The sequence below is a fragment of the Prunus dulcis genome, unplaced genomic scaffold (assembly GCF_902201215.1).
Source record: "Prunus dulcis unplaced genomic scaffold, ALMONDv2, whole genome shotgun sequence".
NCBI lineage: Eukaryota > Viridiplantae > Streptophyta > Magnoliopsida > Rosales > Rosaceae > Prunus > Prunus dulcis.
This window is the reverse complement of record NW_023010227.1, coordinates 1-13,047: the sequence shown is the minus strand read 5'-3', so window position 1 is coordinate 13,047 and position 13,047 is coordinate 1. Positions and strand designations below refer to the sequence as shown.

At 37.4% G+C, this 13,047-nt stretch overlaps 1 protein-coding gene and 1 long non-coding RNA gene across 2 annotated transcripts; one reads left to right on the top strand and one right to left on the bottom strand.

Moving 5' to 3' along the window:
* Positions 1-815: 815 nt before the first annotated feature.
* Positions 816-3,126, top strand: LOC117613240. Its single transcript, XR_004583690.1, has 2 exons — positions 816-897; positions 2,745-3,126. It is a non-coding gene; the product is annotated as an uncharacterized LOC117613240 (long non-coding RNA).
* Positions 3,127-4,731: 1,605 nt separating this feature from the next.
* LOC117613239 (mediator of RNA polymerase II transcription subunit 7b-like) lies at positions 4,732-6,651 on the bottom strand. The gene is made up of 4 exons (XM_034341865.1): positions 6,567-6,651; positions 6,146-6,215; positions 5,541-5,707; positions 4,732-4,957 (listed from the first exon to the last, which is right to left on the bottom strand). Exons 1-4 carry the CDS (start codon positions 6,567-6,569, stop codon positions 4,841-4,843), a joined length of 357 nt encoding a protein of 118 aa, XP_034197756.1. The 5' UTR covers positions 6,570-6,651; the 3' UTR covers positions 4,732-4,840.
* Between the last annotated feature and the right edge of the window lie 6,396 nt (positions 6,652-13,047).

The window sequence follows — 13,047 nt, the reverse complement described above, 5'->3', positions numbered from 1 at the left end:
GTCTAGAGATAGAAAATTGAAAGACAAAAAGTAAGTTTTTGTGTTTGATGTCGGGGGGCTCTTGCTCTTTGTCTGATGTAGTTTATATAGGGCATTCGTCAGCCCATGGGCTGGCCATTAAATGGCCAAAAGGTCAACCTCGTTTCCTTATGTGGCTTCCTAAATTCATGGAATTGATTCGAATGAGATCTTTCGATTGCAAATCTAATCAATTGATTCTCTTCTCCTTAGGAACGTTCCAAATTGACATCACTCTCTCTGATTGCTTTCTTGGATGGATCTCGTTACGTGCATGAAAATATCCAGAGGTTCTGGACCTACTTTTGCAGGTTGGGCTTGGACCTCCGAGGACTTGGCTTGACATATGGTGAGACATCATGGCTTCCGGAGTCCTAGTCTTAATTGAAAATAATACCCCGATGTTGGAGAGGCATGAGAGCCCAATAAATTGCGTAAGCTTCTTTACGTATGACCAACTCGTGATGAGCCCATAAAATCTTTGAATTAAGAAAACACTTAATATTCCAATTTTGATAAGACTACATATATAATAATGGGAAATAGCTCTAAATGCCACCATTTTTATAATTTTAACTGAAAATACTAGCTATCCCCAAAAATTTTGCAACTATCACCTATAAATATATATTTATTGTCCACTTATTGCACACATACCAGTTTTGATAAAATTTTGTTCTCTCTTTGTCGCTCAGCTCTCTCTGTCTCTATTGCTCAGGTCTCACTCTCTGTTCGATCAGCTCTCACACTTTCTTCTCTCTTTTACTGTCGCGGGAAGCTCTAGGGGCTCTCTCTCTCTCTCTCTCTCTCTCTCTCTCTCTCTCTCTCTCTCTCTTTGTGAAGCAGTGGTCTTCCTCTTCCATCGTTCACCTGCAAAAGGTACTGTTCATCATCAATTTGAATTGGTTTATGGGTTTCTCTGAAGTTGGTTTAGGGTTTATGGGTTTCTATGAAATTGGTTTAGGGGTTTCTTTGAAATTGGTTTAGGGTTTAGGAGTATCTCTGAAATTGGATTAGGGGTTTCTCTGAAATTGGTTTAGGGTTTAGGGGTTTGTCTGAAATTGGTTTAGGGTTGAGGGGTTCCTTTGAAATTGTCTGATTCTGATAATTCCATATTTGAAACATTGAATGGGTTTATTCTTTGTGGATTGATTCTTGCGTTTGATTTGGAATTCTGTTATTTTGCTGTTGTTTTGTTGTTGTTATTGATGTTTTATTGATGTTTTAGTGCTGTCTTTTGCTATCGTATTGCAATTTAGTGGTTGTGTATTGGCATTTTAGTGCTGTTGTATTGCTAGTTTATTATGATTTTATTCTCGTTTCATTATGGTTTTAATGGTTTTTGTGATTTTTGCAATTGAAGTCTGTGTTTCCTGTTGTTTTTTTTTTTCCATCCAAAGAAGGAAAATTGTATGTGTCATTTATAGGTGTTGCTAAAAAATTATGGGTGAGGTTTCTTTCTAGGTTCAATTCAAATAAACAAGTGCATATGTGGTGCAACAGGGTCTTAAATTTTGTTAGATGTTTACTAGTCCTCTTATGTGAAAATATAGGTTGTTTACTTTGTAAGATGGTGCAGAGTTTCAAATCTAAACGAAATCAATTCCATTCATATTTAAGGTTGGAATGTATATTTTTTTTATTCACTAGGTAGATGTGTTCGATGGACTGGTATTATTGCATGACATGACAAACCTTGCAAATCCTCACTTTGACTGTCATCATATGATGGTTTTCTAGTACAGAGTTCTTCGACAGAGCAGTGACTCTGCTGCTCTCATTATGAAGTACTTTTTGCCCGTGATCTAGCCTGGTTACTTCTTCGTCATGTTTTGTGGCTCAGAAGGAATTGTTTTAACATCACTCTGTTTTTGGGTGTCATTTGAGCATGGTTCGAATGGGTCATGAGGAGACTTGTTTTTGTAGCTTGTTGATACTGCTCTTTGACTGATCATGTCATGGGTGCATGAATAGGGATAGAATTCAAGGCATGGAAGGAAAGAAATTTGAGGAAGAGGAGGGTTAGGGATTAATGTATTTCTTCTTCTTAAGGACTAAGGTGGCTAACGATGAATGAAGAAATTCTACCTCAGCCCATGAACCTATATGTTGTTTGTTCAATTTACCCATTAAATGCTTCTGTGATTGAAGAAATAGATTTGCCCATCCTGGTTTCATTTAATTTCCAGCTCCTTTGTTTATTGCATATGTATCATGTAATTAATTATTCCTTTAGCTACAAAGTTCTATTTGATGAGACATCCACTTGTTGCGACATCCACTTGTTATGCATTATTTGTCAGCGAAGTCTAGTACTATGGTGATAATGGCTGAAGAGGTTCATAATTTTATATATTGAAATGCAAGGCTTAGAATAGTGGATGTGAGATTTTATATTCTCAACAATTTGACTAATGTTTTAACAATTTTGCTGATGTTGTTTTCTCTTTATTTATTCTAAAAATATGGGGTTTCAGAAAATATCTTACGATTCTTGTAGGCACTTAATAGGATGCTGCAGTTTAATAATACTAAAGCTCATAAGAGAAAGCAAATCAAGTCAATGTTTTCTTTGTATCCATGAATTAGATTACTAAATGTTGCTGTAAGTTATTGTGTTCAGTTTAATTATCCTTTTGTTTTTTTTTTACATGTAGTATTTTATTTTATTTTTCACAGAGTTTGTTTATCATTCCATTCTTGAGATGTTTTATGCGTACTTGCAGGCTTGAGAATTTTTCCCATGTTTGGAGGTCAAAACAACTTGTGTAGTCAACCATGCATAATTTCAGAGTTGAAGCTGATGGTGTCTTTTGAGCCAATGGATTTTCCTAGATATCAGAAGTGCAATGGCAAATTAATGAATTGATCTAGACAAAGAGAGACCTGAAGTGATACACATCGACCATTTTCTGTGAGCTGATTCAATAAATAGAAATTGTCTGGTGCTTTTTGTCTTAAGAATGGTGGTTTAACTTTGCCTTGTTTGCTTTTGGTCTGTAACATTATTTCTCATTGGCTGTTCTTGGAAATATTTTTTTCTTTCTTTCCTTGTGTATCCCTTAGAACTTGCCTTTTGCCTTATGGAATTGTGGATGTTTATTTGTATGTAGTAATGGGGGATTTGTGTGCAGTGAGAATTTCTAATTTCAAGTCATGTGGTTGACTTTTGCATATATGAAGAATTATTTGTTATTCATATATTAATCGAATTCTTTGAGTTTGCATACAGTCAAGTATTATACATAAACTTTGTGGAATTTTTAAAAACCTTTGGTTTGGGGAAAAGAAATGTACATGTCAATTTCATAACTGTAAAGTATAGAGATGGTTACCAAATATCATGTTGAGCACTGTGACCCCTAAGTATAGAGATGGTTACCAAATATCATGTTCAGCGCTGTGACCCGTGCAAAGTTAAAATGCATAAATTAGTTTACTAGTTGTTCTTTATCGTTTTGAAGATTCATTACTTGTTCCCAAAATTAGTTATCCCTATTAGATCACATAATGTTTGAACTAATGGTCATCACCTCAATCCTGCCTTTGCTTGCTAGGAGAAGCTCTGCTGTTTACTTTTTTTTTTGTCAAAAGGTTTAATGGAAAGCTATCTATCCATTCCAAATTAAATTCATGTGTTCTTTGTTTTCCTTACAGGAAAATGGAGGTCAAACAATGGACATATGTCAAAAAAAAAAAACAGAGGAAGTGCATAATTTGTTTCTGCCTAAAACGCAATAAACTGGTGATAGGTTGGTGATACACTAGTGATAGAGAGGCGATAAAAGGGTGCTAGAAATTGCTGTTTCTGTTTATTTTGGGCTTCTTCTTTTGTTTCATTTCATTTACTTAGCTTTAATAGTTGGATGATTACGAGATGAATTTGTGTGAATTAATAATACAACAAGTACATATATGAAGAAGATTAAGATGAAGAACATATCGTATCACCAAACATAATCAAACCACCAAATGTAATCATCCTTTTCTTCAACCCATCACGAAGCATTTGCATATTTATTCATCCCTTCCTTTTTGTGTACATTATTTTTAAAAATAATTTCTTACAATGTCTTACGGTGCAATTATTATGCATCTGATTGCCTGTTTTTGAAAGGCACGTTGTTTCGTTCTCGTCCTCGTCTTCTTTTTGAATGAAGTAGGGCCTAAACTGTAAACCCATTGATAAGCCGTACTCAATATACATACAATATAATGGCAATATGTGGCCAATATACATGCACTAGAGAGGCAATATTAGAGTTATATAACAGCAATACAACAGCAATAGTAGCACAATATACATGCAATAGGGTGGCAATATGCATGCAATATCTGTGCAATACAAAGGCAATATTAGTACAATACACATGCAATAGGGTAACTGACATGCTCTTTTGGAGGGGGTACATCCGACATCTTTAAGTATCAGTGGGGACATCTGACATCTTTAAGTACATCCGACATCCATTACAGACTACAATTTAAAGAGCCTATTGCTCTGCATTTCAAATGAGGCAAATATATAGGTTTGATTTTTGTTTAACCCCAAAACCTCCCTAGGCTACAGCCCACTGTAGCCTTTGTCCTAGTTCCGCTAGTGTATTCTAGGGTTCTTGTAATGATCTATTGACTTTGTCGAAACTATGTTTTCTTCTTTGCCAATCGGTAAATAAGAATTTCATAGCAGCAGAGCAAGAGAGAACACTATCATGCACGCTATCAAATTGCTTTTACTCTGATTACAATGACAATTGAACCTATAATTTTTCTAATACATGAAGCATGATGAAGGTATTGAGATGCAACTCTCCAAGAGGCTTCAATCGGTGGCAGAACGAACATGAGCACACGCCCTTACTTTAGCACAAAAGATGCGTCGGTGTCCTCCAACGTTCCAATAGACTCCTTGAGAAGTCTTCGTGCTTCTTCTCTCCTCCTAAACAAGAAAGTGAAGCAAATAGTCACAAGCAATTATGTAACATCCAATCCACATGGCAGATTGATTACACAGTCACAATACCAGTAGATTTAAGGAATTTATATGCATCTTCGAACTCTTACACTGACCATGCACACACCGCAGTTTACTTTTAACCTCATAATTCAAGGTTGAAAGAAACTAAAAATCAACATTTCGATGCCTCACATACAAGAACAGGGGAGTTTTCTACAACAACTTCTACAATGCACCAAAAGAATAGCCTAGTAGATTCAAGTACTTTTACTCTAAATAAAATGCTATATAAGCGATTCATTTCAATGATCGAAGGACAAAGAAATTTTCTTTCAACTGTTTTGGAAAACAAAGCAAAACATTTCAGCCTCAGACCACAAATATTTCCAGTAATTGTTGAAAGCATACCTTTTTATATCCTCCACAGCTTGTTTACGACGTTGTATCTGAAGTTCTAGAATGTGAATTAACGTTACCCTAGCCTGTTTGATAAAATACATTACAAAATAAAGTACCTCAAAACACAAACCAATACAGTGCATTCTAAGACCCAAAACTATCTTACTTGATGAGGACGCAATGAGTTGAGAAGATGATGCAAGTTCTTGAAGATAAGAGATATATCTTCCACTCTCCTCGCGTACTGTGATGGTCTCTCTACAAGAATATCAGCCAGCTCCAAAATGTGCAGCTGCAATTCTCTGTTAAGTGACCTCAGTTCCTTCTTAAAATCTAAGAAGGATCACAATTTTTGTCAGAGAAGCATAAAACATTTTAGAGGCGAAAAACAAACACATGCATATGCACAATATATATATATATATATATATAGACACTAGAATAAACAGACATACACGCATGTGCACATGCAGTTCTTATTTGTTTCTTTTTAGTTATTATCAATAAAATCATGCTCTGCAAACCAGATGATACATACCCCCTAACACTCTTCTCCTTTCTAGAGAGGACATCTGTATTGCACTAAAGAAGGCTCATTAAGGGATCATATTTTAGTCGTAATGTGGGATTTATCATGCATGACAACATTTTCTAGTATGGATTGGATATACGCCATAGCCTAGAAAACTATGGCAATCAATCAGAAATTTCAAGAGCAGTAATTTCACATGACAATACAAATAATTAAAACTAGAACGGAGGGAGGCATACCAATGTTTGGGCCTTTTGGATACAGTTGATGCACTCCCTGATCTTCCAAGCTCGGAAGAATGTCATCAGTCTATATAAAATAAGATAAAACTAATTAAGAAGAGATTACAAGGAAAACAAAGAAATCATACATTGATAACATCAACACAGTAGATTATAGAATTACACATATTTTCCAAACTCAACATTCAAAGCCAACAACTTTAAAGGTCATATATGACATTCCTGGCTAAAGCAACTGCTATAAAGGAGAGATGGCATTCTTCAAACAGTAAATTCAACAAACTTTACTTTTCACAAAAACTTCTAGCATCTAGTCATTAGTGACAAAAGCAATTTTCAGAAATCAAATTACACAGTTTATATAAATTTTGACAGGAAGAATGCAAAGAATGAGAAAAGCTCATAGTGTAATTGTCACCATAACAAATGCATGTCCCTTAAATCGGAGAGGGCGGCTCCGGAGCTGATTTGGGATCTTGCAAGTAATCTTTGTAGAGCTTATAATACAGTGGTGGTGGTGGATATGTCGCTGTAGCCATTGCCAGCACCTTCTGGCCAAACCTAAATCAACCAAGTTTAAAGAAAACAATCATGCCAAGCGCAGCTCTCCAAATCAAACAGAAAACAAACTGAAATAACCTAATAGAAATATTAAGAAATCACCCAATTATGTACATAGAAACACTGAATTTAAATCTAGAAACACAGTCTCCTTTGCATCACGACACTGACACCTAAAGCGAACACACAGCCACACAATTGTTTAAACCAAACCATAAACCTGCAATTTCCTTTTAACAGAGACAAAGTACCCACACCTCCATCTGCATCTCCACCACTCTATCACCCAAACCACAATCAAATGCATTCTACCAAACCAAAAATCAAGCCCATTTAAAAATGCCATAAACAAAACATTCTCAAAAGATTACAGGGAACCCAAAACCATCCCATAAATCCATATGCAAAATTTGATTATAAGCATGTAGATTCCAGAAGTCGTTTTTGACAATTACCCATCCATAAACAACATTCCTTCCTTTGCTTTGATTTGAACAATTAAATCAGAATATTGTGGAATTAATTCTTGTAGAAATCACAGAGCCCAGAGCTTAAAATCTCATCAAAAAATATAGATAGTTGGGACTTACCCAGACAAAGGTGAACAAAGCCCAAACTTTCTGTGACAAAATGAAGAGTTTGATTTTTGTGAAGAGTGTCTGCGAGCGAGTGAGAGTGGGTGTGAGTTATTACCCAGTTCATGGAAACCCATAAACCCTCAACCCTAGAGAAACCCCTAAACCAATTTCAAAGAAACCCATAAACCCTAAACCAGTTTCTGAGCAACCCCTAAACCCTAAAACCCAAAACCAATTTCGAAGAAACCCCTAAATCAATTTCTTACAAATCCATACACCATAAACCAAATTCACAAAAACCCCAAATTTCAAAGAAAAGGAAGATGAACAGTACCTCGTGGATGTGAACCGTGGAGTTAAGCTTGGATGAATAGCCACCGTTGAGGGAGAAAGACGATTGCGTCGGAGAGAGACGGAGAGAGAGAGAGAGAGAGAGAGGAGAGAGAGAGAGAGAGTTACACGAGGGAGAGAGAAGGGCCGAAGAGAGAGATAGAGCCAAGAGAATTGAGAGAGAACCCAATTTCTGAAAAACCACAATAAAGATGTATTTATATGTGGTAGTTGTAAAAAAATTGGGAATGGATGGTATTTTTAGTTAAAATTATAAAGGGTGGCATTTTAAGCTATTTCCCTTATATAACTTAGCACGTGAATGAAGTTGATTCTCATTGTTATTATATGTATATTAATTCTCATTTATTTTTGGATAAATGACATTTTACTACACGTAGATTTGGAGTTATTATATGGGCTGTTTTAATTTAATCAATTTACACCATAACGTGTTACACATGTATATGTTATTTATCTAAATCTAAACTAATTGTAGGCGTGAGTTACGCTAGTTGGCTAGATGAGCTTGCCTTTTTGCACCTAAATTCGAACCTCTCCCAATTAAATTAAATAATTTTAGATAGTTTAGACTATTGCTTATATTAAAAAAATACTACAAACTAATTTGATTACTAAAACACTCTCGCACAAATGAATTATATATTATATTAACCTACTTAAATAGTGAAAAAATAAAGGCAAAAAATAACTTTTGGTCCTTGTAGTTTATCACTTTTACCATTAAGGTCCTTGTGGTTTCAATTTGAACATTTTCGTCCCTGTGGTTTCAATTTGAATTGAAGCAATTCAATGACAATCTTTAATTTCTGTTAAATTTTTTTAACTTCTGTTACTTGTGGAGGGGTAATTTCGTCAACAAATTATTAAAAAATTTATTCTTTTAAAAATAAACAATACAAAATGAACATTTTATAAATAAAAAAAATTTCTCCAATATACAGCTTTGTCCATCAATCGATTTTTAATAACTTGGAAATAGCTATAGATTTTTCCCTTCCCAACTTCAAGTTCTGTTTCTCAAAAACACCACCAAATAAGCCATAATAAGTGAAAATAAAATTGAAATAGGAGTAGTTCTTGGTGGGTGGGGCTGGGTTGGAGCTTTTATTTATTTATTTATTTTTCATATCTATTGGCCATATTGTAATAAATTATGAGCAATGTGGTCTTGTGCTTGAACTGAATTTTTTGGGTTGGACTTGAGAGAGAGACAGAGACAAATAGATAGGTGGGGCGTCTTGAGAAGTTTTGTGGTGGGACGGTGGTAAGGGTTGGTTGTTGGGTGGGTGATGTTGGGCAATGGCTTGATGGTGGTTATGGTGGGAGGGGAGGGCACGGGAGTTAAAAAGGAAAGAATTTTTGTTATTTGTTATTAATTTTTTTCATTTTGTCTTTGTTATTTTAAAAAAGGATTGTATTTTTAAATAATCTGATCGAATTGTCTCTCCATAAATAACCGAAAGTTAAAAAAAGTTAACAGAAATTGAGAGTTGTCCTTGAATTGCTTGAAATTGAAACCACTGGGACAAACATGATCAAATTAAAATCAGAGGGGCCTTAATGATAAAAATGATAAACAACAGAGACCAAAAGAGACTTTCTGGCAAAACATGATTTAACAAAAAGGTTATGTGAAGAATAAACTATTGAACAAAAAGGTCAACTAACAATTGGCAAAACATTATTTATGTTATAAAGAAGTGAAGCCCACATAGATAAGGTTAGAGGGTATTAGTCAAAAGATGGAATTATGATGTTGGGGAGAAATCATTATATCTCCCCTAAAAGCCATTTGCTTTGCCTATAAATATGCATTATATTTGCTTGTAAACACACACGAATGAGAGAAGAGAATAGAGTGAGAGTCAAAGAGAAGAGAAAGAGTGAAGTCTATGTAAGAACCCAAAACAAAATATCTATAAAAAAAGAAAATATCTAAAAAGTAAGGAAAATATCTTTTAGTAAAAAGACCATTTTGCCCTTGCATTATTAATGGGGGAAAATTTGACTTTTTGATCGAGAAAGAATTTGGAAATTCCGCTTGCGCCATTGCGTAGAGCACGGCGAAAGGAGTCCGTAGACACGGAGTGGGCCCGAATCGGAGTTGTAACGAAAAAGTTATGGTCAAAAGAGTCTCAGTGGCATAACCGTAAATATTTCGAAGTTGCATCTATATAAACCCAGAATCTGCGCGAAACGGGCCACCGACTTCCAGAAGGTGCTGGCGCCGCCTCCGAGCTCCAATGGCCACGGGACCGGTGGCGTTGGAACCGCCATCGAGTCCCCTACCTTCTCCAACCGACATCAACCCTGGGGCCGCCCTGAGCTGGCCGGAAAATCGTGTTTTCCGACGGAGGTTCGTTCGAAGCTACCTAAACTTCCAGCTCAAAGTTCTCCTTCGTTTCTCCACCAAATCGATCGAGTAAGATATGTTTTCCCAGATATTTTTCGTGTTCTAGCTAATGGGTATATGGGTCTCGATCGATTTTAGCTCTAAGGGGTTCGATTTTGCACTTGAAAATTCGGCCGAACTTCGGCCCTTCGAAACTACTGTTTCCGGTCACTTTTTGGGGGTGGTCCAAGAACAAAAGTGACTCCAAATGGGGTGTTTTACCTAGGGTAGGAGTTTGGAGTCTTGGTTCCGAGATTCTTCGGCCACCCGAAATCGCTTTGGACACCCGATCTGTCCCGCGCGTGTGGCGGCGCGTGGCCCAGGGTGGTGGCACGGCTCTGGCCAGTTTTGAGGTCCTCGTGTCGTCACGAGCGCGTGGGATTTCGCGGATCTCGATTCGGAGTCCGTTTGAGCCCCGAGCGGATTTTCCATATCGCGCGATCCGTGGGTGCAGTGTCGTGTAATCGTTGGATCGCGCTGAATTTTGGATATGTCGGCCTACGTGATTTCAGGATCGCGTAGGATTCGACGGATCGCGAATCGGCGTCCCGGATACTCCGGAATCGCGAACCCTGGGGCTAGGGTTTGGATTTTCAGCGATAACGCGATTTTGGCTAATCCGACCGTCCGTTTCGGACCAAAATCGCAGAACATGGTTCCTTCTCTGTAAGGAACCTTCAGAGGAGCCCAGATCGGCCATCGGAGATCGTGGACCAACGGGGTCCCGGATCGGCCGAACTGGCAGCTTACCGCTTATTGAGGGTTCGGGTCTATTAAAGCCGGTTTAACTGTCCAAAAAGCTAAGGTGGGCATAGGAGTAACCTGAAACGAGTGCGCGTATTTCTAGGAGTCGGGGGCAGGGTGTTTAGTTGAAATTCTTTTTATTCAGCAGTTTACTAACTTAATCTTTCGGGATAATCAGGCACCAGGAGCCCGACAAAATTATAAAAGAGATCTTCGAGGGATCGAAGTAGCTCGGACCATCTGTGAGTGGACCTTCTTTCATAAAACAGATTTCATGAATGATTGATGTGCTTTTATATAAATAAATTTTATAAATGAGTTTATATTGATTTTATATAAATAAGTTTTTAGAAATGAATTTATTTGAATAAGTTTCTTTATTTGATCTTGAGTAAGTTTTATTACGGTTCTGAACTTGATCAGTACAGTAACAGTTTTATAAATATGTGCTGCTTATTTAAAAGTCATAGAAACAGAGTTTGAGGTTGAAATCAGATGAGACAGCAGCACAATTTGAGATTTCAGTTTTAATCGGATTTTCTAAAGGAATCTATTTTAAACCCACCTTGTACCCATTTTCTTTATGGTGATTACCCAGAGTCGGACCGATGTCTACGGACATCCAGTCTGATTATAGTTCAGTCAGTGCACTTGACTTTGCCTCACGAGTTTCGGGGACGCTCGGACCGTGAGTGCCAGGATTTGCGGCTCGGCAGACTTGGTGTCCCGAGACCTGCCAGGATTGCGGCTCGGCTGACTTTATGTCCCCGAGACCTGCCAGGATTGCGGATCAGGCTGACTACGGTCCCCTGCATCCTGCCAGAGCGACTCGAGCTGACTTGGTGTCACCGAGGAATCTGCCGGCGGGACAGGCTGATCATAGTCCCCTGATTTCGCCAGTTTGCGGCTCGGGTGGACTGCGTGGCGCCCGAGACCTGCCAGGGAATTGACGGATATAACAGGGGTACAATTAGGTGGCAGTTTTAAAGGATTTTAAAGCTTTTACTGCAGATATTGTTTACTCATTTTTTTTAGTAAATTCAGTCGAACGAAGTTTTAAAGGATTTTGAGCTTTCTTTTATTCAAGGATGATTTTCAGCCATTTTATATTGGTCTCTCAGTAATTGCACATGTGTATTTTTGGTATTTTTATTCAGTATACCAGTTCTTTGATTCTTCCAGGCAGTAATATCTTTATATCAGATCGATTATGTAAGTTTCTTCATTAGTATACAAATTCATGCTTATAGAATCTTTTATATGGAAATATAGTTAAATTTTCGATGTATATATATCCCTAGTTATTTCAAAATGGGGGAATTATATTTTAGCTGGATTTTAAGAATCTCACTTTTTGTCCACTCACAGTTTAAAACTTGTTTTTCGCCCCCAGGTTGTAGAAGTGCATAGGATCCACCACCGGGCCACTCTTAACCTCCACGCTTCAAAGCCAGGTAAAGTTGTAGAAATTTTTCCTGAAAACCCGTGAACTTTAGAAAATTGCTCTGATATCGAGTTTATTGGAAAATTTGAATCTGGCAAATTTTGGTTTATCCTATTCTGGCAGTTGGGTGGAAATATTTGAGATTGTTTACAGGTGGAATTTTGGGACTGGTCAAAATACAGGGGAGACTCTGCCGAATTTTCGGCAGAAGTCTAAGGAAATTTTAAAGAGAAATTGAAGTAAGAGGGCAAAAAGGTCATTTGTGCCCGACATTCGCCAGGTGTCGGACACGCACAGGACTTGGCTCGAATTTCAAAGTGGAAATTGGGTCGGGTCCTGTCAATTTGGTATCAGAGCATAGGTTTTACTTCCTGTAGACTTTGCACTCTGTGCATCCTCGTTCTCTTCTCAAGTTGGGCCCAAATGGTGGTGGTATCCGTAGGAAAATTAGATAGTTATCCCGACGTAAGGGGATGAGATTCCCAAGTCAAACAGGAACTACATCGGTATTCGAACAGACATAGTAATCTTTAGTAGGGGTGTGTAAGGAACCGTACCTACTATATCTAGTAGGCAGAGAGATCCTAACACTCAGTAGACCCTGGAAATGTTTGCCCAGGCTATAGTCAGCCAGAGATCCATCCGCAAGATGGGTGGATCAAGTAAACAGGAGTAAGAGCTATAAATTGGAATAATAATGGTATCTAGTGGTAAAAGAGGATTGAGTTAAAGGAATATAGCAGATCATAAAGATCTTGGTTATTCCACAGGAGAATAAAGTTTTGGGCAGGATTTGGTTAAGAAGTGATGTTAAAATCCTCTGACT

What these genes read in the sequence shown, in the direction of transcription:
- LOC117613239 (XM_034341865.1), bottom strand. An exon ending in TCCAAAAGGCCCAAACATTG is followed by an intron (nt 5,708 to 6,145) that starts GTATGCCTCCCT and finishes GATCCTTCTTAG; the next exon opens with ATTTTAAGAAGGAACTGAGG. An exon ending in ACTCATTGCGTCCTCATCAA is followed by an intron (nt 4,958 to 5,540) that starts GTAAGATAGTTT and finishes TTTCTTGTTTAG; the next exon opens with GAGGAGAGAAGAAGCACGAA.